The 23,418-nt window shown below is 45.4% G+C and overlaps 3 protein-coding genes across 6 annotated transcripts in view; 2 read left to right on the top strand and 1 right to left on the bottom strand.

Moving 5' to 3' along the window:
• Positions 1-159: 159 nt before the first annotated feature.
• DMAC2L (distal membrane arm assembly component 2 like) lies at positions 160-4,015 on the bottom strand. 2 transcript variants are annotated; one of them, XR_011141742.1, is made up of 5 exons: positions 3,724-4,015; positions 2,606-2,814; positions 1,609-1,780; positions 437-766; positions 160-348 (listed from the first exon to the last, which is right to left on the bottom strand). XR_011141742.1 is itself a non-coding variant. In XM_068947599.1 (4 exons), the coding sequence occupies exons 1-4, from the start codon at positions 3,825-3,827 to the stop codon at positions 652-654; spliced, it is 600 nt and encodes a 199-aa protein (XP_068803700.1). In that variant the 5' UTR covers positions 3,828-4,015; the 3' UTR covers positions 160-651. The 2 variants fall into 2 exon arrangements, 1 of the variants encoding a protein (XP_068803700.1); XM_068947599.1 differs by having other exon boundaries at positions 160-766.
• On the top strand, positions 3,947-22,608 carry L2HGDH (L-2-hydroxyglutarate dehydrogenase). 2 transcript variants are annotated; one of them, XR_011141741.1, is made up of 11 exons: positions 3,947-4,087; positions 4,278-4,393; positions 6,188-6,339; positions 8,869-9,000; positions 11,172-11,334; positions 11,788-11,822; positions 13,398-13,565; positions 15,339-15,496; positions 16,767-16,898; positions 20,537-21,121; positions 22,298-22,608. XR_011141741.1 is itself a non-coding variant. In XM_068947594.1 (11 exons), the coding sequence occupies exons 1-10, from the start codon at positions 3,978-3,980 to the stop codon at positions 20,730-20,732; spliced, it is 1,362 nt and encodes a 453-aa protein (XP_068803695.1). In that variant the 5' UTR covers positions 3,965-3,977; the 3' UTR covers positions 20,733-20,743; positions 22,298-22,608. The 2 variants fall into 2 exon arrangements, 1 of the variants encoding a protein (XP_068803695.1); XM_068947594.1 differs by having other exon boundaries at positions 3,965-4,087; positions 20,537-20,743.
• A 459-nt stretch (positions 22,609-23,067) lies between these two features.
• SOS2 (SOS Ras/Rho guanine nucleotide exchange factor 2) overlaps positions 23,068-23,418 on the top strand; it is a 56,516-nt gene continuing 56,165 nt past the window's right edge. Inside the window, exon 1 of one of the 2 annotated variants that reach the window (XM_068947600.1) lies at positions 23,068-23,368. In XM_068947600.1, coding sequence (XP_068803701.1) covers positions 23,282-23,368 — 87 coding nt within the window. In that variant the 5' untranslated portion in view covers positions 23,068-23,281. The remainder of the gene's footprint in view (positions 23,369-23,418) is intronic. The other variant, XM_068947601.1, reaches the window with a different exon arrangement.

Below are 23,418 nucleotides of genomic sequence, written 5' to 3' on the forward strand. Positions count from 1 at the left end.
CAGCATACGGCAGAAGTGTGTGCAGGGGCATACCTAAGAGAACCTGCTTCTCCACAGATGCAGATACATTCAGTTCATCAGCTCAATTTTTATGACAGGTTAGGTTGCTTGTCTGTATTTCAGTCCATGTAAAACAAACAAAGGCTACAGGAGTCACTGTGAAGAACAGGAGAAAAAAAGGGCCTGTCAGCTATTTTATTGAATCTTCACACGTTGGTTGGGCAAGATCCTCAAAGAGCAAGTAAACAGCTCTCATTTAGACATCATCAACATCATATAATAAATCCGTACAGTGCTGCTGTGTAGCAACGTTGGCATTCTTTTCAATGACATTTTGCGCAAGAATTTCTGTGCAGTAAAACATTTTTTTAAACTTACTAATTGATATTTTAGCAGCTTTCTTATAAAAGCAGAACTAAAAAAAAGTATTACATACCGAAGCCTGTCTTCTCTGTTGTTGATCGAGTTCAAGCTTAATGATATCTAATTGTATAACTGGTCAAAAAGATCGTATACAGCTTTTAAGCCTGGGTTGAGACATCTAGGCTTGTTTCCATATCTAGAAATATAGTAGCATCTGCAACATAATTTATGCAACATATGATAAATACTGTAAAAAAAAAAATACCTCTCAATTACATGAAATTGGTTTTATTCTAAATCCAGTTCCAGCTCTAGGTTTGGCAATGCCTGCTGTAGCATATGAAAAGTAGTTTCTTTCTTTCTTATTCCAGGAAGGTCACTCAGATACAAATATTCAAGGTTCCTGTAAATATATATGAGAAAAAGACAGTGACTACTATATAAGTGTTTACTCGGAATTTAGACAAAGAATTATTCTACTGTAGTTATTTTGAGGCTTTTAAAGATATTACTGGTTCTAGCAGAAGTTTTTTCGGAGCGGGTGCTTAAAGTTTTTAGTTCACCCTAATTCAGTCCTTCTACACCGCTTAAACAGAGATCCCTACCCCCCAACACTATCAAGCTTCCTTTAAATTAGATAGCGTATAGTAATAGTAATTTTAATTTAAGTAGTAGTTTTAGTTAAACATGAAGTCCTTACTAATAATTTACTGTAGCATGAAATCCAATTCACCACACCATGCATTTATAGATGCCTATACTCCTGTGCAATAAACAAACAGTTCTGAGTCAGTTCAAAGACCATGGTTCAATAAAGCACATATGAATGTACTTCAGAGCTATGGAGATGACCAGTTTCCAAAGTCATACTGCTTCCCAAGGCTAAGCATTAGAAAACAGATCTCTGCCCCAAGACCTCTGAAGCTACAGTCCCCACAGGAAAACAAAGTGATAGAAAGCAGCGGAAGATGTAGCTAGATAGTCATCCAGCAGCCCCACAAACACCCGAGACACCCCAACAACTGCCACAGTGGGCAGTCAGGGCTCGGAGGACTCCAGCTGGGGCTGCTCAGGGTGTCACTACCAGTGGAAGGAAACATTCAGAATTCAGCCCTGCAGCGAACACTGAAGATGGAAATCTGAGAGAGGTGCAGTAGGGCTCAGTAACTGACACAGTGCCAGTACTGCGGGGTGGTAACAGCTAGGGAAGCAGGGCGCTATAGAAGAGCTCAGCGGTTGACGTACATCAGCTTGTGAAGTGCAATGATGCCTTTATCTGTGACATTCCCACAGGAAATTATCTTCAGCTGCAGGAGACTCCTCTGTAAATTCTTAGTCTCACTGAGCCTCTGCAGACACTCATCCTGTATATAAATACATTTCTGCAGCTTGATTTCTGTAACATGTTCAAGGCCATCTGTAAATACAAAATGAGTATTTGTTTCAGAACACTGGGAACGACCTGTACTGGTTGTGAAGTTCTCACTTGCAAATTTAGTAATTGCACTGCCTCCAGAAACACACAGCAACGTGTTCCTGTATACAGTGGGGCCATAACACACAATGTCTCTTTTGGGGAACCTCAAAAATGCAAAAAACCACACGGTTTGCATCCTTTGGGTAAGATTCTAAAAGCTTTGACATGGACAAATAAAAAAAAACCTCTACAAGTATGGTTGATAAACAGTGAATCTGAATTGGCAATTTAAAAATACAGGAAATTCAAGGTCCCCTGCCACTGAAAATTTTAAAAGTCTGGTCCTCATTTTTGTTCTTTATTGTTTAAAGGAGACCTGGAGCATTTTTTAAATCTGACTCTCACTTTATTAGAAACTGAGAGCTTTAGTTTCCCCTCTCTTTGAAGAGGTCATGAACGAGCAGAGAACAAGCACTATTATGACTTCACAGACCCCCAAAATCATCACTTGGTTTAGGGAAAAAAGAATATTTAAAGCAATGCTTTGTGCTGCCAACTACTTCACTATAAACTCAACGAAAGAGCAAATCTTTGTTCCACTTGCTTCGTTCTACTGTCACTTCAGCGAAGGGCTGAGGAAGCTCCCAATCTCTCTCTGCTTCACAGCACACCTCCAGCAAAACGTGAGGAACTGCTGAATGCTTCTAAAGCCATTTTAAGGAAAAAAAACTATATCTTTCTAAGGAACAAAAGAAAAAACCCCACAGTTGTTCATACTTTGCTGTGACTGTAAGCATTAAAACTATTCAGCTGCGTCCACGTTACCCAAATAGTCAAATCCTCTGTACATGATGCAAGAGTCAGTGGCATCAATTGCTTCGATCTTGTATTTCCCTAACGGCCCAGTGGGGAGACCGTTGTAGTCCCGCTGCCACTTCTGATAGCCTTGATAGCGAACCAAGGCACCGCATCGCAGCAGCCATTCTGAAGCCGCCCTGTCGGGGCCGACGGCTTGTATACGTTCATAGTCCACCCTGTCAACGCAGAAAGAACGTTCACCGGTTTTCATAACGCGGCAGATTTATTGTCTTTATGATAATAATGCTGTACAACAAATATTTGGTTATGCGCATGATAAGATGTCAAAAAAAAAAAAGACCGATTTACTGCAAGTAATTTAAATGTAATTATTTGGATTACACTGGTTCTTAATTCGTCTGGCTTGAGCTTGTTTGTGCTTATTTTAAATGGTAGTTACTTCTGGGAACAAAACACAGAAAACAAACGCAACTCGACTTGGCACGTGTTGACCCCTCTAACTGCTTCCTTCCGTGTCTGTAAGGAGAGATAAAATACACCTTTCTCTACCCAGGATAAGGCTTTACAGCAACTGCCGCTTTGTCTCCCAAAGCCATTTTGACTGTATAAGGACGCACAGTCGGTTGTCACAAATGCCTCCAGGAACGATGCGTTTCTTTCAATACTTCAAAAAAGGGCCCGCTTCAGAAACGAGTTAAAACCCTTGGCTCCATCCAAGGAGAGGACATCCTTCCCGCTCGGGCGAGGAAGGCTCAAGACGGAGGCGGCCAGAGGGCTGCCGCCGGGCTCCGACCCTCAGCGACCCCTTCCAGGGGGCGAGACGACGCCGGGCGAAGGTCCGGGGCCGAGCAGGAGTTAACGGCAGGCCTCGCCTTGCGAAGAGGCGACGCGAAACCTCGGCGCAGCCGAACCGCAGCGTCGGCGACGGGCCGCTTAGGCCCCCGATGACTTGGGGCCGCCCTAGCGCGGCTGGCGGCCAAGGAAGAGAGGCGGTTGGGAAGAAGAAGGGGTTTAAACCACTAGCGAGCCTCAACCGCGGCGGGGGAAAGGGGCAAAACACGCACTTTCCTCGGGGATCCCACAGCTTTGTGCCCCGGGGAGGGGGGGGGGACCCGCTTCCTTACTTGTTAAAGACGGCGTTCAGCCACCCCCAGAAGCGCCTGCGCCCGCCGGGAGGCGGCAGCTTGTTCCAGCGGCACGCCGGCTGCGCAAGCGCTGCCAGCAGCATCTTCTTGGCGGGGCGGGGGAGAAATAAACAGAAAGAGGGGAAAGGAGGGCGTTAGCGGGAGCGCTCCGCGGCGGCCGGCTGCCCTCACCGCCGCCGCCGCCGCGCTGGGCCCCGGCGGGGCGGGGCGCGGAGGAGGAGGAGGCGCCCGGAATGGCGTCCAGCGCCGCCCCTAAGATGGCGGCGGCACTGCTGCTGCGGCGGCGGGCGGGCGGCCGCGGCGGGTCCGCGGCGCTGTGGCGGGCTCCGCGCCGGCAGCGCAGGTGAGGGCCGGCCGCCGCCCTGCCCCTCCCTCAGCCCCGCGGCGGGAGCCCCCGCGGGCCGCGCTCGCCTCAGGGCCGCGGCGGGGGCGCGTCGTGTGTCCCGGGGCACGGCGAAACGAGAGCGTGCTCAGTCCTTAACAACGCGCTGTTTCTGTTGCGTGTGCGTTTGTTTTGTTTCTTCTTAACGCAGCACTTTCGACGTGGCCGTGGTGGGTGCAGGCATCGTGGGGCTGGCGGCGGCCAGGGAGCTCGTCCTGCGCCACCCGTCGCTGGCCTTCGCCGTGCTGGAGAAGGAGCAGGAGCTGGGTACGCTGCGGGCTCCTGCGCAGCCCCCCTCGGCCTTCCCTCGGGTGTCCTGGGTCTCCAGGAGTTTCACAGCGACGGGGACGTGGAGGGGGACGAGCGCCTCCGTTTCCAGCCGCCAGCGTGGCCTTGCCTCGACGGTTGGCTGGGGGGGGGAAAGGTTTCTTCTCCCCTCCTTGCAAGGACGCGTCCTTCGAGTGTCCGCCAGCAGGGAAGCAGAGCCGCCCCGCCGCGCTGGTGCTCGGCCGCCAGGCCGGCGAGGAAATCGGGGCGCTGCGCTCGCCGTCTTCGGGCGGGCGGGCGGACGTGCCAAGGTGGAAGCGAAGAAGGGCTACGCGGTAGGCGAGCAGCGGGGATTTGGGGAAAACGGGGGCGTGAAGGGCGAAGAGCCAAGGACCAGCCTGGTTTAGTGCTCCTTTAGTGAAGGGGCAGGAAGGGCGAGCGGGGGAAGTAGATGGTCTGGGGGCAGCTTTTTGGTGGGGCAGGAGGAGATAGGTGAGCAGCAGGCAGGGACGGTTGGCGGGCAAAGAGCGAGGGCTGGGAAGCAGAGGTGTGATAGCGGTGAAACCTGCTTAAAAATGTTCTGCAACTGCCAGTCTGGGCAACGTGGGACACCTGTCAAGTGTCAGAACCGTAAATCGTAGTCACTTTTCTTGTGTTTCCGGATATTGTTGTACATGCTGTGCAAGGTGCTGCCATTCACGTAGAAGATCAAAGGTGAAGAATTAATGCAGTGATAAGTGGGAAGGTACTGCTAGTTACTGGCCCAACGTTAGCCACGGTAAAATGGCACAGCTACCGCTGTGGCCCACTTACATCGAAACGGTTATTTTATCAGTGTTCAGGAAATCTTGAAGCGCTCTGCACCGGGACGCCTGTGCCGGCTTTGAAATAAGAAAGACTGAGCCGTGTTGCATCCCTGTTGGAAAGCTATTCTGAAAGCTCGCTCGAAACAAGCACAGAGTCAGCGAGCGTAAGCAGCCCCTTCGCACGAAGCGCTTATGCAGATACCCAGACACTTGGGGTGAGTAGGGACCGTGCAGACTGCTAATGGGAAATAAGACCTGTGAGCACAAGCTCCTGCTTCACGGAGCTCCATCAGCCAGGCTGGGCGTTGCTCTCGGTGAGCTGGTGCACGTTAAATGTGAAGTGCCCTTGTATCGCCAAGGCGGCACGCACGTGAAGTGGTTACGGATTGTGTGAGCACAAGGCCTTTGAGGGTCGATGTTTTAAGAGGGGGAACCCGCCCAAATTGCTTGAATAGAAAGCTAAGTGTGGTAGGTATGTTCTCGATGTTTTTTTGTCCCTATTTTACTTAGTTACAAAGAAGAAATAGCAACCAAATCTGGCTCACGAATATTTGAAAAGCCGACCGGTACGTCCAAAGAAGTTGAAGACTGCACTGATGTTAAGATAGATGAAGCCTTTAACGGTGCATGTCATTTAGGAAATGGAATTTCTTCAAGTTAATTTTGATCTGTAGGCGGTTCGGATTCATTGGCCTGCAACTGTAGCGCTTGGAGGAAAAACTTGTAATATTTTTCCTGTCAACTCAGTGCATTGGAAGCTGTGATTATTTATTACTAGCTAGGTGCTGCTGTGCCAGTATTCTGCTAGCATTTTGAGACCGCGGGAGGAACTGTGGGTGCTGTAGTTTTCTTATTTGAGGCTCTCTTGTTGTAACGCTCGTTTAGGGCAGGACCTTAAATTGCCCATTTTTCTGGCAGCTGACATAACTAGGATACGAACCGATCATGGGAACATGTATTTTAACAGCACATTTTTCTTTTTATGTAGCTCATCACCAGAGTGGACATAACAGCGGTGTGATTCACAGCGGAATTTACTACACCCCGGGATCTCTGAAAGCGAAGCTGTGCGTGCGGGGGGCAGCCCTCTGCTACGAGTACTGTGACCAGAAGGGAATACCGTATAAACAGTGTGGGAAGGTATAGGAACTGCTGTGTATTCTTTGCCTTTGGAAACTGTGACTGCATAGTATATGTTACGATGTATGGCATAGACGCGGTTGTGGTACTTTCAGCCGGGAGATGCTTTTGTGCAACACTTATCACCTTTGGGAAGAATCTGCCTTTTTTTTTTCTTTCTTTTTTTCATTACATCAATTCAAGTCAGTTCCTTCTCTGGGCCTAAGCAGTAAATTCTTGAATGAAGGCTGAGCTGAAATACCCCAGGTAAAGGAAGAAGCTAAGCGCTCTTCCCCATGTAGAGCCGCTAGCTCCAGGGAGTACAAAGGCTCCCAGTATGCTTGTGCCATGCTTCTTGGCGTACCAGGCTCTGAATTCAGAGACTCACTGACTTGACTAAAGCTCCAGATGGGACCCAGCTGCCTGCATTTATGCCACGTTACCTCCAGCTAATGCAACTTAAAATGCTGGGGAGGTAAGAGTGGCTGATTGTGATCAGGGTCTAGCCAACCCTGTATCCTGTTTCCAGGAACGTCTATAAACAGAGACTGAGGAAGGAATAGGAACAAGACAAGAAAATGTGATTAGTTATTAACTCTCCCAGCTTCAAACAACTTTCAGCCCAGAATAGTCTCTGAGCCTGACATGGCTTGTCTGTTATGATGGTCAAGAGATTTCTCTTCCACGTACCTTTCCATTAAAACGTTTTGCATGAGAGCGTCCTTTGGCAAGCAGTTCCAGAGGTCAACAACCCATTGCATAAAGAGCCACCTCCTCTTGTTTTGAAACCAGCTCCTCCTAGCTTCATCTGATGGCCCCTAGTCCTTGTGTTGGAAGAGGTGGTGAACAGCTGATCTGTGCTCACGCTCTCCAGGTCAATCATAATTTTATCTCTCTTCCTCCCCCAACGTCATTTCCTTCAGCTGGTGAGTCCTAGTCTCCTCAATCATTCCTCTTAGAAAAGCTGTTTCATGACTGATCATCCCTGTCCTTTTCTGAACCGTTTCTACTTTTAATGCACCTTTGATACAAGATGAGAAGACCAGAACTACACGCAGCGTTGAAGGTGTGGTCAGACTGGATTTTAGCAGTGAAATAGTGCTGTTCTTTGCATTACTCTCTATGCCTTACCTAATTGTTCCTAACATTCAGCTTGGGGCTTTTTTGACCACTACTGGGCTGATGTTTTCGCAGGATTGACTCGTAACCCTAAGGCTAAGACTATTTTTTCCCATCACGTTTATCTACATTGCATTTCATCTGCTATTTCATTAGCCAGTCATTTACCTCATAAGGTCCTTTCGCGGTTCTTTAGAGACAGCTCTTGTCTAGGCCACCTTGAATCACTTTGCAACATCAAAGGTGACTTTCTCACCTCCCTGGTCACCCCTTCCCAGCTCACTCGTGAACATCCTGGGCCGCAGCAGCCTCTGTCTCGTCAGTGCAGTACAGACCCCGTCTGGTGCTGCAAGAGCCAGGTCAGAGTGACTCTTCCGCAGCACCATCCAGGTCCTGGGTGCTTAGTTAATGCTCTCTCCCACATCGTGGGGTGCAGAGTGGAGATGCCTGGACACGGCAGTGCCGATGGGCCCTGCGTCAGCATCCTGTTTGTCTTGCTCTGACTGTGCAGAGCCCTGAGAGTGCACGCTGCACTCCTTAGGCTGGGTCACAAGATGGCACTGTTGATTTGTGCAGTAGCACACCTGAAGTTAGGCACTTACAAACCTACCCTGAACGCAAAGCACCAAGACATACGGGGTGGGACAGCAGACCAGCTGGGCTTGGGAGGGCTAGCCCGGACCCAGAGGCATTGCCCGTCCTTTGCTGATGCTGAATTTGTGTGTTTCTGTGTTGCCTTCCCCGGCAATCTCTATTCCAGGGAAGATAACGCCGAGGCACTAAGACTTGTTTTAAACAAAGCAGCCCCCGGCTGGAGAACGTAGAGCAACAGTGCCTGTGTTGCTAGACCTGAGCTGCCTCTGGAAGTGGTATGGTCTGTACAAACTGAGCCTTCGTGGTTTTGCCACAGATAATTTACAGACTGGACAAATGTCTTAAGATAGCTGAGGGCTAACTGTACGCTGAAATGAGGCAAGACTAGTGTAGTCCAGTTTAGACACTGTGTCAGCACACCTCCTTACTCTGATATCAATCAAGACTGTTTGAGACTTTTAGATGTTAAAAGTTAAACTTTTAGATGTTTAGAAGCATCCCAGTGGCTCTTTAAAAATCATATGTTCTTCTTTCACATTCAGATTTGTGGTCTCTGAGTACTTTTAGCAAATATTATCCATGGATAGTCACTTAAACTATATTTTAACATTTGTTTTTCACTGTCTCCTTAATATGCTACTGCTTTCTCGGTAATAGTAGGTACTTACAGATTCTTGTGCCATTAATGGCACAAACTACAGCTTTTTCCCCTCCCTCGCGTTATAATTTACTGTTCACTCGTTCACTGTTGCTTGCTTGTTAGCTTGGGCTTGATGCCAAGCCTGAGCTGGCTTTGTGCGTTTTGCTCACTGGTGTGCCTTGTCATCTTTTCTGAAGCTAATTGTAGCCGTTGAACAAGACGAAATTCCAAGACTCAAAGCTCTGTACGAAAGAGGGCTGCAGAACAACGTCCGAGGCCTGAAACTGATTGGAGCGAAAGAAATACAAGCAAAAGAACCCTTCTGCAGGGTAAGGGATTTTCTTATTCTGAAATGGGATGTAAACTGCCGGTTTCTCAGGTGACATTATTTTGCGTTTAACACACATACGTTTCTGGCCTTGAGGTAATTTGCACACGTAACAAATTTGAAAGAGAGCCTGCAGGCTGAGAAGAAATATAATTGCCAACAAAAATGAATGTATTCATTTATTTCTGGAACCGTTTAGCACAATGCAATCCTTTGTATGCATTTACCATTACATACAAATTAGACCAGGTCTGTCACAACTTTAGGAGATCCTGCAGGATCTGTCTTGTTGGCACTTACTTCACGCAGATTTCCGCTGCTTGCCTGTTCTCGTTCCCTTACTCATCTGTTCGTTGTTCAATTCCCTGCGTGCCGAAGTCACAAAGAGCTGATCCCGCCCTAATCGCAAGTGATGTGCTGGCTGTGTCACAAGCACCAGCATTCATAAATCGGAGAGCAGGTGATGTTTCACTTGCAGCCTCCAAAAGGAATTACTTGGGTCAAAGTAGAAAGGAGACGTGTTTAATCCCTGTGCAGGACTGAATCTATAGGCAAATGGGCAGAGCCAACAGGTTGTTGGAACTGCATCTTTTTTTCAGCTTTACGTGGAAGTGTCCTCCCTCACGTAGGTTTTCAGGAAAAAAGAAAGTTCTCTCACCAGTGGCAATTAGTGATTTTTTTCTCCTTCTCCTTGCAGGTGCTTTCTCATATGTTTTTGTGGTTGATAGGTGGATTTTCCTTTGCCGGGACCAGAGCTGTTATAGCTGAGTTTATGCTGAGGTGATCCTGCCCCTTCCCACCAAGATCATTTAACTGATCCTAAACTTGATAGGAAGGAATTTTCATTGTTGCACTATCTGCAAGCACAAATCTGGATGGAGCTGATTTCAACCCCGTTGCTTCCTACACGTATAGTTGCTATGTTGGATTTCTTGGCCTGTTTATTTTGACAGCAGGAGAAATGCAAGTAGTCTGTGGAATACGGATTTGGTGGTGTTTAGTATATCTTTAACTGGAAGGAAAATCTGAATATCAATGCCCCATGGTGTTTCTTATGGCAGTTTGCTGTTGGTGCAGTTGAGTGGTTGTAGGCACAGACAAAAATTTTCTGGGGAGAAATCTTTTTTTCTTTTTTTTCTTTTTCTTTTTTTTTTTTTTTTACATTCTATGTCTGCTCTCTAACACACATTTTGCATGTTTAAAATGCAGCTGAGCATTTACTTCTGCAAATGGCTGCATTCAGATGGGTCTGTCTTCACTTGTTTTGGTTTTCTTAGCTGAATCCTTTCCTTCTAAGCAAAGGGAGCTTGAATGGTTTTAATTGTAAAGAATACGTTGCACTGTATTATCAAGTGGAGAGGAAGGTTACGCGTTAGGTATCGTTTTATGAACCGTTCCGTGTCATGGGCATTTAGATGGCCCTTATCGTAGTGTCTGAGTTGCTCACAATGTTTAACAAATTTACACTTGAAGCATCTCTTTGAGGTGAAGTGATCCTACTACCCCGGTTTTATAGATGGAACTAGGAAACTGTTGTGATGCCATCTAGCATGATAAAAATTATGTCAGAAACAGCTTTTTTGGTTTAAAGATAGAAAAATGTCATTGCGATACGTTAACAATTCTAGCTATATACTGAACTTTGGATGCTTTCTGCTAGAGCAGGTGTAGGCTGTTGTCTAGCTCAGAAAAGACTTTTCTCTCTGATGTGCGAGGTAGTAAGTGTTGAGACCTGGCTAGATCATGTCTTTTAGCCTCAGAGAAGTCATTGGCAGGAGCCGTGTGTCAGGTAGAACTTCCAAGCGACCGTTTTGAGGTGGAATTGCACAGTGCATGGTGGAAGAGAAATACGTATTTGATGAAAGTAGGATTAAGTAACCTGTTTTATTATTGACAGTTCTGTAGAAAAGCACTGTTTATGCTGTAGTTTGGCTTTAATCCAGCCTAAGCTTTTCTGGCCATGTTAGTTTTCAGCATGCACGAACGCTAGCGTTGGCACATGAAGCGACTACGAACACCAGAAACGGGGAGACAGCAGCACTACGGGGAGACAGCAGCACTCTTGTCTCAGTGGCAGTACACATTATACCAGATGGAGTATACTGTGTATCTAAGAGCAAAGTGCACATAAAAGTTTTGCTGTATCTCTGTATTTACTCGATACCGTTTCAGGGTCTGATGGCCCTTGATTCTCCATATACTGGCATTGTGAATTATAGACAAGTGGCCCAGTCCTATGCTGAAGACTTCCAGGAAGCAGGTGGGACGATCTTGACTGATTTTGAAGTGACAAACATGGAGATGGCTAAAGAGAGTTCTTCAGAAAATGAAGATGGTAAGATTTTGTTCAAAACACGTTTGCTGTGACTAAAACTGCGTTTTAGCCTCTCTCTCTCGTAGGGATATGTTTAGGTGAAAGACAAAATAATGTTAGTGAGAATATTGGGCCAATTCACTTTTTTTCCCAGGGCAGGTCACAAAAGCAAATGCCAGTAAAATAGAGGAAATAGGTTGTTCTTTCATATTAAAAGCACATTTAGCTGAATATTACATGTGCATGCTTGTGATAATACTCATCCTTCTGTCGTAGAGGGCAGGCTGGACCTATGTTGGGCTGTAGGGTGTGGAAGGATAAAGAAAAGCATTGATTCATGAATGCAGTTATGTCCAACGTTTGCTCTGTAGCCTGAAGATCTTCCAGTGGAAGAACCCTTCGTCCTGACAAACTGCCTGTTCTGTCAGTTTTCTATGTTCTATTAATTCCTTCTCTCGTCTAATTATATTACAGGGCTGAAATACCCAGTCATTGTTAGGAACTCTAAGGTAAGACTTACTAAGCTGAAGATTTAATTGCTTAATAGGAAGCTACTTCTCCTTTTCTTAAGAACTTTGTTGAGCTGTGGTGCTTTAATCAGCTCTCTAAAAAAGTTACAACACTGCTGTTTAGTAACATGTTCAATATCATCTAGGACAGCTGTTATAAAAGACAACTTCAGTCAGTTCTTAACAAAGCATATGACCATGTTCAGATTGTAATCTGTAAGGGGGGGAAAAAAAAAAAGCAAGTGTTTAGGACCTTTTCCTGCTGCTGCCTGGCATGCATTTTACTGTATTGGCCCCTTATCTTTCTGATTTGCACATTCTTATGTTTGTTTTTACTATGGACTGTTTTTATGACTTACTCACTAGGTAAAAAACACTTAGTTTTGTGTTTGTTCTTCAACTTTGGCTTCTATGAAAATGATAAGGAGGCATTTGTAATTGTTTTATAGTAAGAAAGCTATGAGCTAGTTTAGTAAAACAGGTGCATATCCTGGAGTCGTTCCTGCAAGTCAGTTAATGCCGCCCAGCGAATGTAGTACTAACCTTTTCATCTTCAGGAGTGGATAAGTGGACTGTTTAAAAAAAAAAAAAAAAAAAAAACACCAAACAATGAGTAAACAAGCAAAAAAACCCAATAAGCAAACAAGTCCCTCCCATACTCTTTCCAGTTACTGTTTCTTTTTTTGTTCTGTTTCCCCTCTTTCATTTAAAAAAAAGCCTCCAAAATCTGTTAGATTCCCTCACTAAAAAATTAAACAGAATTTATGGAAATATTTTTAGTTGAAAGAAGAATAAAAAGCACAATATATGAAAACAAGTAGTGTGAGGTATGTAGATACGCGATTTAGATTTATTTATTTAGGTAGAAGTGTTTAGAAAGTAAGGTGTTTAGATGTTTAACAGTTCTGCGTGACCGTGTGCTATGAACTCGCTTGGCTTTCTGGATACCGTTCAGTATTACAAATCACTCCCAGTGTGTGGGGTGAAATCTGTGAACGGCCTTATTTATCCAAATATATCGCCGTTGCTTAGCTACCCCACCTATAATGCACCCTCCGGGAATGAAAACCTGGCCGGGGAGCTGCAGGCTAGAATGGCATCGGCGTTTCGTAGGATGCAAGCAGAAATGAGGGAGCGCCCAAGAGAGACGTTCCATTTGCTGGAGGAGCAGTCGCCAACTCTGCTGCGTTGGGTCCTTGCCCTGATGCTTGTGCAATGCATGAGGCTCTGCCTTCTGGGAGCTGAACCTGAAGGTAGCTTGAGAGTTGGTCATGTTTCTTTTTTTACCTTTTTCTTTTTTTCCCCCCCCCTGTAAAGATCCTTCCAGTCCTGCCTGTCCAATGAATTGCCATTTTGGCATGGTTCTCCAGGGAACAAAGGAGAACGTTATCAAGAATGAAATGAAACTACTGAAATATTTCAGCCTCTTTGCAAAAAAATAGTTGTTTTTCTTTCTAATCTCAACTTATTTTTCTGAGGTTTGTAGATGATGGGTAGGTTGAGGGTTTTTTCTTTTCTTTTCTTTTTTAAGTTCATATATTGAATTTTTAGCTACGGGGTTTTTGTTTTCCCTAGGGTGAGGAAATCTACTGTCGGCACGTTGTGACCTGTGCAGGACTTTACTCGGACCGCTTGTCTGAAATAAGCGGCTGCAGCCCTGAGCCTCGTATTGTGCCCTTCCGTGGAGATTACTTGGTGCTAAAGCCGGAAAAGTGCTATATGGTTAAAGGAAACATTTATCCAGTATGTACTTTCTCTTTTGTGTTTTGCAGTGTGTTCTGAGACCTGCTAAACTATTGAAACAAAGGCAGTATTATGCTGTCATTTCTGGTAGAATGAAGGCAGTGTTGCACAATATGTGAATATAGATTCAGTTGCTTTCTGACGGGACAGCTTGTTTTTGTCCTTTCTTGAGGAACAGGTAGAAGTACCATGCTGAAATATTATTGCCAGTGGATTTGTTGTTTGTCTGTTTTTTAAAAAGATGAATTAGGTTTAGGATTTTTAGGGAAGGAATGAGACGTTTAACGCGATAACCATGTGCCCACCAAAGCCTGACTTCTTTCTTTAAGTTATAATATAAACCTGTAGAAGAGGATCCAAAAGTCCACGAAGGAAGACAGTAAATAATGAATTACTTAGGTGTAGACTTCAATTTTGTGTACTAATTCCCAAAGCTCAGCTGTCGATACTTGTCTCTCAACCTCATCTTTGCAAACCTTTACTTTGTATGATAAAAACTAGACCTGGGAGGAAAAGGACAAGCTCTCTACAATCTGATACGGATAAATGATGCATCAAAGAGAGACAGTCCCAGACAAAAAGTGAAGTTATCACGCGAGAAGAGCAAATTCCTTGGACAGCATTTTAGTTAATTCGTGCAGTACGTTGAAATAGTGCCTTTCTGACCTTAGATTTGCTGGCTAAACGCTGGAGCCAGGTTGCCCTGGGGGATTTGTGGAACCGCAGGCGCTGGATGTCTCTGGCCTGCTCTCCGCTGGGATCGATCCGGGAGCCTGTCGTGGGGTGGGAGGGAGGAAGTAGCAGGGGCGTCAGGGTGCCGCGCGGCCTGGCTTCGTGGCTGCGTGAGCGTGGCTTTTGCTTCTTGAAATGATCTGTTTATTAGGGCCACGTGGGAGGCTGAGATTAGAAAATTGCGTGAATCTGTTTGTGATGTGCTACCAAAAATAAAAGGTAGTTTGTGGAGTGGCTCCACTAAGCTCAGAAAACATCAAAAGAGTATTTTTAGCAGGAAAAGCAGTGCACTGAACACAGGAAAGAAACTTATGTTGATGTAGTTTTCCAGTCGTAACAATGCTCTATTTTTCATAGATACCAAAGACATGCTTAGTTTCAGACTGTGAAATAGTCACCTCTCGAGTGACCTTTTCTAAATAGCTAAAGATCTTGAAGTGTCAGCTCCGGAAGAGATGTACTTACTTAATACCTGCAAAAACTGAGTTGTACTTGCATCTGCATATAGACAGGTTATTTCCATTTAACGTATTTTATTGTAGTGTAATTACTACTGGTGGCCTTTTTGTGTCATTGCTTTTGTTGTGAGTTGATTTATATCCTGAGAAATCACTAAAACGTTCTTCTGTTGTTTTGCTTTTACCTAAGATGCAGCTGGCCCTGTTCTATTCTTCGGTGTTTTCAGTTCGTAACATACTATCACTGTACAATTAACAAGAATTGAAAACAGTGCAGGAGCCAATTGTGTGCTTATTTTGTCGTGATGATTGGAAGTAAAAATGGCAAATTGATTTCTTTTTTTTTTCCCCCACTTGTTTATTTAAAAGGCATTATTTCCTCTTATTGGGAGCATAACTCCTGCAGTGTGTTGTGTTGTGTTTTACCTACTGTGCCATGCTCAGTGAACCCTAAATGTCTGTGCTTTCCCCCTCACAAACGTTTTCCGTGATTCCTGGAGGAATGTGTTGGCTTGAGTGGTGGTGTGGCTGTCTTTCTGATTTGGTTTGAAGGAGTTGTAATAAGTGATGTATCCTGCTTTAGGTTCCCGATCCTCGGTTTCCTTTTCTGGGATTTCATTTCACACCGAGAATGGACGGCAGCGTTTGGCTTGGTCCTAATGCAGTGCTAGCCTTTAAGCGAGAGGGCTACAAATTGCTTGACTTCAGCACTACAGACTTTTTAGATGCTGTTCTGTACAGGTAATCTTTTTGGCTCCTGTATACGGTTATTTAAATGGCATTTTATGACTCCATGGAAGCTAGTTCTTGTCAAAAATCTAGCTGTTGCTTGTGCCAAGTTTTAGGTCTGTTTAAAGACAGTTGTGCTGATATGGGCAGACTTCTCTGAGACATTTGACTTCCTGTGATATAATATTTGAATTATATGAAACTACCAAGGCATGTCTCAGCAGGCCTGAGAACGTAGCTGCTAATGGGAAAGCATTGGCGAGCCACACTGCTGCTAGCGGGGCTCCTCCGGGATTGGTTTTGGTCCAGTGCAGTGTAATATTTTAATCAACCTAGACAGTGTGATATAATCTCTGCAGAGGATGCTTGAAAAAGAGAATACAGAGTGGTCTGAATTGCCTTCTTGAACTTTATCAGACCATTAGTATGCATTTTAAAAATGTCCAAATGCAAGGAAATACATTAGGAGCCAAGAACACAGGCTGGGAAGCTGTCTTGGAAAGCAGCATCTGAGCGGAATTAGGAATCATTGCTGCGAGCGCAAGCATGAATAAACAGAGTATCTAGAGAAGGTAAGAGAAATCTTGCTTCTGTATAAAGGCTACTGAGTGCTCAGTCCTAGAAATTAGACTTGAAAAAGGATGTGGAAACAGTGGGGAGAATCCAAGCAGGGGCTGCAACACAGGTCAGGGAACTGGGAAAAATAGCTTTCTGGCAAGGAGCGCAACTGAAGGCAGTTTATTAAAGGAAATAGTTGAAAGCATCTTGATCATTGTCTATAGATGCTAATACCGGAAGACTCGAGAAAGCAAAGCAAGCAAACAAGACTTGCAAAGACCTAGCAAGATTCATTGACTGAAAGGGGAGGTTTTTAGGAGGGTGATGGTCTTCAGAATGATTGTGGGGGGAAAAAAAATCTCAAGTGGTGTCTCTCTCTCTGTCTCCTCTCATGCCTGTGGGTTTTCAGTCTTTTGCTACTTGATTGGACCAGTGAAAAATCCTAGACCTAGGAAGGACTAGTGTCCAGAGCTGAGTCTCACAGAAGCAATTTACCTGCAACACCAGAGCTCTATTACCAAGACTTGTTGATGTGGGGAAGGAGGAATATGTGTATTTCTCTAGTAGAAAGCATTGGTCGGTTCAGTAATGTTGGGAACGAGAGCTTTTGCCAGGCATTTGCATTTGCTCCCCTGTGTTGTTACAGAGCGTTAGTTCGACATGGCTGCATTCATCATAGAAGATGCATTCTCCTGGAGTTTTTTTTTTTTTTTCCTCTCCGCAGCGGGTTATGGAAGCTGGTACTGAGAAACTTCTCGTATGGACTGAGTGAAACGTACAGAGCGTGTTTTCTTGGCGCGCAGGTGAAGCAGCTGCAGAGGTTCATCCCTGAGATCACCATCAATGATATACTCAGGTGAAAAACACTTTTTTGTTCGTAGCATACAGTGGACTGTTAAACCTCTTATTCTGAACACTAGTAAATGTATCATTAACTTACTCTGAAATATGTTTCCCAACACAGAAGCATCCAGATGCTTTCCGCAGCAACATCTTTTCATATTGTGTATGTTTGCGTACAGACGAGTTTGATGAAGATTTGTGTGACTTCATGTACTCTCCCTAGGCTGATATTCACATACGTGACATATTCACCACCAAAAAAGAAAAAAAATCTTCATCCTAATGACATATCCGGTAGCATGAACATAGTTTGAGCTCACAAAGGAGGCAAAACACTAATGAAATTCACAGGCGAAGCCAGACTGGGAGTTGTTACTGATATTACTAGAGGGAGGGAGATAGCATATTAGGGACCCCTGGCTAAATTTTTTTTTTAGTTAGGAAGAGAGAAGGCTGCTAATTGACCCTGAGAAGGGAGAAGATGGTTTAAAGCATAGCTGCTTAATGAGGAGAAGGAAGGTGGAAAGCTTTAGGGCTGGAAGAGATCTAGAGGTGGCAGAGGTTGTAGGAAGGTGCTTGCACCTCTGTGTATTGTAGGAGGAGGAGAACAGTGCTGTTTTTACATGTGTGCTGGAGAGCACTATGTCTTCAGGTGAAGGATTGAATACTGCCTTAGTTTGATCACCTCAATAAAATTGTATTCAGCTTCTCAAAATATGGAGAGATGAACAGATTCAAAGGAGTTTAGAAATGATGAGGCGTCTGAAGAGACCTTGTGAGGAAAACTAAGGCATTTAAATACGTGGAGTTGGGTTTAATTGTCCAAACATTTCGAGGGAGAAAAATCTGGAATAAGAAAGGCTCGAGCACGGTAAAAAGGAGCTATCCAGTTCTTGCATTATAAAGTTGTCCTGAAGTTCATGTTTGATGAGGCTTGCTATTTCACAATAAAGGGTTTCCTTTGGAAAACAGAGGGAAGGAAAACACCTTCACAACCAGGAATAATACAGAAAATCCTCTGCCTGGGCACCTGCCCTTGTTTTACCCTGATGACTGTGGGACATCTCCCACCCTGCCTCACAAGGGGTTGAAGCTTCCTGTGCTCCCCCAAAGGCCAGCCTGGATTTTGACTCCACAGCCTGGCTTCGTTACTTCCCCTGAGCCTCTTCACCGGGTCTGAACAAAGTGAATTTCCTTACTTCAGGAAACTCAGAGTGTATAACCTGGAGGAATAAGATGAAATGGAGAAGGGTAGATTTTATGTTAACCTATAAGGATGTTTTACAGCAGGAAGAATTAGTAGCTTCTGGAGCATTTCTTAAATGCTGTAATATTACCTTATTGCTTTGGAGACTTAGAACTAAACAGGCTGGGAGACTGGACTGATCTCCCCGGCCTTGTTGGCGGACGACGGTTTGCAAATCTGAGCCTGTGGGAGAGAGAAATAAGGAGAAACTCACTATTCAGGACTGGAGAGACGGAGTCCCTGAGCTGCAAATTGTTGGTGACTGGAGAATATTTGAAAGAAGTCTTTGGTGCTTTTCCTGTTCTTATAGTATCAGCATTTGACTGTGGCTGGAGGCAAGGTACTTGATTAGGTGGGTCTTCAGTCTGACCCAATATGAATGTTCCTCTCCTTATAAGGGTAGGATAGCAGAAATTTCCACTTTGAGGATTATTTTTCAGTAAAATGGTACTCTTCTTGTCTCTAACTCTAAACAAACAATGTGTTTATGGTTATTTGCGAAACCAGCTGAGATGGTAACCTGCAGTAAGGTGTTACAGAACAGCAGGACAAGCAATAGCTGTGGAATGAAAGCAAATTTCCTAGGCTGACTTGGAGTCAATGAAGTGTAGTAGCTTTGTTTTTGTCACCAGAGGGTCACAGAAACTCTGACAAGGCGCACAATTTTACAAAATTAGTCTATTCTGAGCTATTATGTCAGATCTCTGCCTATCTGCCTATGTATTATCTCTGAGGAGAATTTGATGTCGTTTACTGCAGTACTTTCACCTCTGAGATAAGATGTGGGAGCCACAAATGTTCACACGTCCCTTATGCTCCTCAGTTCTCTAAAGAAGTGCTAGTGCCCTTTACAGTCATCCTAGCCATCCTTCTGCAGTCTTTATTGTCATCTTTTCTAAAACTAGCATTGGGAAAATATTAGTGCTTATTACTCGCACAGAAAGTCCATGCGCCGGTATCAGTACATTTTTCTGTTTATGGTTCCTCACTACTGGGAAAGGTTCATTGGCCTGCCATAGAAAAGCTTGGTCTTAATGGGGCCTTAAAATGCAGCAGAAATCCTTAAACTCTTACAGTTGCTGACCGTCAGAGAGCTGCTGCATCGAGCTCAAGATGGCAGGTAGTTGTGCCCTCGGAGGATTTAGAAAGAGCGTGGTTAGCTTGTGAAAAGCTGCAGCCCTGCGGTTTTTCTTTCACGTGGGTACATCTGTTGCACGGTGTTCAGTGGTTTTGATGCTCCCTTAAGATTTGGATGGTCAGGTTCAGTTCCCTGCTTTGCCTTGCGACCTTGGGCAAACTCTGCAAATTTATCTACCTGAAGAAATTTAGCAGATGTAATTTTATAATATGATAGCCTGGAATAACTTCCTGAGTGGGTGTACTTATCTGGGCTAAATGTGTCTGCCAGCAAGTGAAACCACCCCTCCCTCCTTTTTACCAGTAAGGGAAATGCTAGAAAATTTATCTATGTACATGAGTTTCTATTTTTGGTTTTTCCTTGCTGCTTCATCTGCAAAAGGAGGTTTATGGCACTTCCGAACTTCCACTGGAGAGAATGCTATGCTAATAAATGCTTTAAAAGATTATTAGGCACTTGACACTGTGATAGTGAAGACCACAGACATTTCTGTAAGCAATGATCATATCATGAACTTTTAATCTGTTGAGTAGGCTTAATGAATATAGATGCTCCCTCTTTTGGCACATGCTATGAAGGTGTTGGCAGTGAAGTAGTCTTATCGAGCCTTATGATCACGCACCTGTTTAGCTGTCAAACGAAACGAATACGGTTAGGTACTGCGCAAATTGCACAGCCATAAAACATTTTCAGGGTGTGTTACACGTTCCTTGCCATGGGAAAACCGTGGCACTACAAATGGTGCAATGCATTCATGTCATGAAAGACAAAGAATGGCTTGTGAGTAAATACCTTTGCGTTTCTTGACAGAAGCGATAGCTGGAAAAAATACAGATGTTTGTGGCCATTTATATAATCGTTATTGTTGGTCTTGATGCTAATAATTATTCTTTGAAACTCAGAAAAACGTGCCACAGGTTGGATAAAAGCTGTATAATTTTAAAATCCGTGTGACTTTGGTTTAGATCTGTCTTTTTGATCTAGAACGAGGCAGACTTGTGTTGTCTTTTTGTCGTCTGTTTCTGTGGAATGTAGAAGCTTCACTGGCTCCCTAATCTTACACAGAGGGATCCACAGGCTAAAAAGTGTGATTTTTTTTAAACATGTGTTTACAGGTGCTTGTAATTGATTCCTCGGTCCTCCTTTACATTTTGTGAAAGAAGTCACTCTTGCTAGCCTTAGCCTTCATCATAGTCCAGTGAAGCTGGCTGGACAGTTAACTTATAACATTTCCTCTCTAATGGTGAGCTCTTCCTTTGCTTTGCAGGGGTCCATCTGGAGTGAGAGCCCAAGCGCTGGACAGCGATGGAAATTTGGTAGATGACTTCGTATTTGATGGAGGCACCGGAGATATCGGAAGCAGAATTCTTCATGTCAGAAATGCCCCTTCTCCTGCTGCTACCTCTTCCCTTGCCATCGCGAAAATGATTGCGGATGAAGTGAAGCAAAGATTTGAATTGTGAACGATGGAAAGGTGCAATGGTTTTAGCCCTCATATGTGGAGCAGCTTGTCTGCACTGAATGAACTCTACAGCCTGTAATGACAAAGATAAAGCAGGCAACTTCTTACTTGCAAGATCAGCGCTGGTATAGCTGTGTGCAAAACCAGCCATTGCAATGTTTGCCTTCGCAAGCCCACAACTTATAGACTTCCTGAATAAAGGAGTTACGATGCCTGATAAGATCTAGTGCTACACTGACATCTGCAAGAAACGAGCACACGGCCAATTTACGGTAGAGGCTGCCTCATTCATCCAAGCAGGGAAAGCCTGCGGAGGGGCTGGTGCTGGGCTTTCAGCGAGGGTCCTAGCGCAGTTGTGGGCCACAGATGGAGCACGAAGAGCTGCTCTGGGTGGGTTGCCCACGCTGACTTCCCATGCCTCTTCCTTGCACTCTGTTAGAGACAGGCTGATCCTCTGAAAAACCACAAGCACGGGGAAGTTCTGTGTGCTTTCTCTCCGTCTCTCTTTATATCGATTTGGAGCGTTCAATCCCCTAACTTATATTAAAATAATGGAGATAGAAGGATAAGCAGTGCTTAAGGGTTCTGCAAATATGGAATTAAGGACTTTATTATAGACTGAAAACAAAATTCAGAGCCTGCTACATGAATGTAGAGTGTTTCAGTGAAAAATAAGCCTAACAAGGGATTACCAAATCCAAGTCAATTTTAGATATGTGATTCAGATATGCAGTCTGTCTGATCTGTCTCTCTTTTTGTATACAGCTGAAATCAAAATGTATGCATAAACAGTCTTTTTTCATCTAACCTAAACTTGGGAAGTCAGCACTGATCAAGAACTACTTTGGTGGGTGGGTTTGTTTTTTTCTTTTGAGTACTGGTAATTCAAAAGCAGCTCATCTTTGTAGAGCGTGTTGAGCAATCCAGTGCAAATGGTCCTTATAAAAGCAAATGTGAAGGGAGGGAAGCTACAGAAACCTGTCTTAATTGAGTCACGTTGCATACCGCTTCCCTTAGCGCTCAAATAGCAATGAGTCAGGAAGGTTTCCCATTTCCCACATGTCTGGCAAGAGGGGAGCTTAGAACGTACTGGTTACTCTTGTGAACTCTTAGGCGTCCTTGAAGCATTATCAAAGGTGCACCTGGAAGAGGATCTGTATGGAGAACGTGCTTTGAACTATAGAGAGCTGTTAAACAAATTTGGTACTAAGCTAACTGAGTATCTTGGTGTGTTCTGCATAATTGCTGCCAAAAAAAGAAAAAAAAGAATTATGTGGCCCCAGGGACAAAGTACTTCAGAATACTTTTAAAGCAGATGTTCACAGGATGTTGGGTAATACAGATAATCGTGGGTAGTTTGCTACCAGGCAATTTGCCATATTCTTTTTTTTTTTTAAGTTACTTTCTGCACTTCTCTAACATGCATGAGGGAGTGTGTTAGCAGAGGAGGTCAGGTGTGCTGGCTGATCTGTTCTCTCTGTACAGGGCTGAGCAACTCTTGAGACTGCAAGGGCTTAACTTTTCCTTTTTTTTTTTTTTTTTTTTCCTCCTCCTGGTGACATCTAGTTCACTAGAAAAGTGACCCCCATATAAGGGCACCTCGGAAATTCAAATCATCGGTTCCTCAAAGAGAAGCTTCGAGCATTATTTTTAGCCACGATTAAAACCAGACAAAGGTTTAGGTCTTCCAAACGCTCATAGGGCGCACAGCTGTGCAGAAGTCCCGTCTTCGCAAGGAAACAATCGCATCTTCACTCCTTTCCAGAAATGTTGCCTATCAACGGTAAATACTGCAAAAAGATTGCAAAAGCAACTTCCTCCCACGCAAGGTGTGGCCCTGACATGTATTAACAGAATAAAGAACATTAAAACGTAAAGCAGTCATACTATGGTGAATCTGAAGTCAGCGCGCTTAACTGACCGGCCCTCTGTGCTCCCCCGTCGTTTGGTTGCTAGTTCGTTGTCGGGAGAGGATTATTTTTCGGTAGAGTTGAACTGAAGCTCACGAATTTTTACGTAGAATGCTGTGAAATACTTAACGTTTTTAAGCGAGGCGAACTTTTTAAAAGCGAAGGGGCGGGGAGGGGGGCGGCGGTCGGATCTTGCCGCCTCGGAGGCCGGAGCGAGAGGCGCCCTGTCAGCGCCCTCCCCGCCCCCCTCAGCAGCCGGCGGGAAGAAGCGGCGGCGCCCGCCCGCCAGGGGGCGCCGCGGTGGCGGCGGCGCATGCGCAGACCGCGAGGCGGCGGCGGCGGCGGCGGTAGCGGGTCGCGACGAGCGGGCACGGCGGCGCCTCACGGCGAGCGGCCCGGAGCCCGGCCCCCTGCCGCGCCGGATGTGATGGCTGGCCGGGCGGGGGGGTGAGCCAGCGAGCCCAGCGCCGGCCCCGCATGAGGCGGCCGACAGCCCAGCGCGACCCGGCCCGGCGCTGACGAGCGGCGGCGGCAGCTTCACCTCGGCGCCTCTCCTTTCCCCTCATGCCCCGGGCGCGGTAGCCGGCGGGGAGCGGCGAGGGCGGGCGGGCCCCATGCGGAGGAGCGGCCGGCGGGCGCCATGCAGCCGCCGCCGCAGCCCTACGAGTTCTTCGGCGAGGAGAACGGCCCGAAATGGCGGGGGCTCTTCGTGCCCGCCCTGCGCAAGGTCAGTCCGCCCGCGGCGGCGGCGGCGGCGGCGGCGGGTGGGGCAGGCGG

This window comes from Struthio camelus, chromosome 5 (assembly GCF_040807025.1).
Source record: "Struthio camelus isolate bStrCam1 chromosome 5, bStrCam1.hap1, whole genome shotgun sequence".
Taxonomy (NCBI): Eukaryota; Metazoa; Chordata; class Aves; order Struthioniformes; family Struthionidae; genus Struthio; species Struthio camelus.

Bases quoted from the DNA above. Each gene is read 5' to 3' on its own strand.
- DMAC2L (XM_068947599.1), bottom strand. From the start codon at position 3,827: ATGCTGCTGGCAGCGCTTGCGCAGCCGGCGTGCCGCTGGAACAAGCTG. The intron at 2,815-3,723 runs GTAAGGAAGCGG...CTGCGTTGACAG, and splicing joins CTGAACGCCGTCTTTAACAA to GGTGGACTATGAACGTATAC. The intron at 767-1,608 runs GTACGTCAACCG...ATATATTTACAG, and splicing joins ATTGCACTTCACAAGCTGAT to GAACCTTGAATATTTGTATC.
- L2HGDH (XM_068947594.1), top strand. From the start codon at position 3,978: ATGGCGTCCAGCGCCGCCCCTAAGATGGCGGCGGCACTGCTGCTGCGG. The intron at 11,335-11,787 runs GTAAGATTTTGT...ATTATATTACAG, and splicing joins TTCTTCAGAAAATGAAGATG to GGCTGAAATACCCAGTCATT. The intron at 16,899-20,536 runs GTGAAAAACACT...TTTGCTTTGCAG, and splicing joins ACCATCAATGATATACTCAG to GGGTCCATCTGGAGTGAGAG.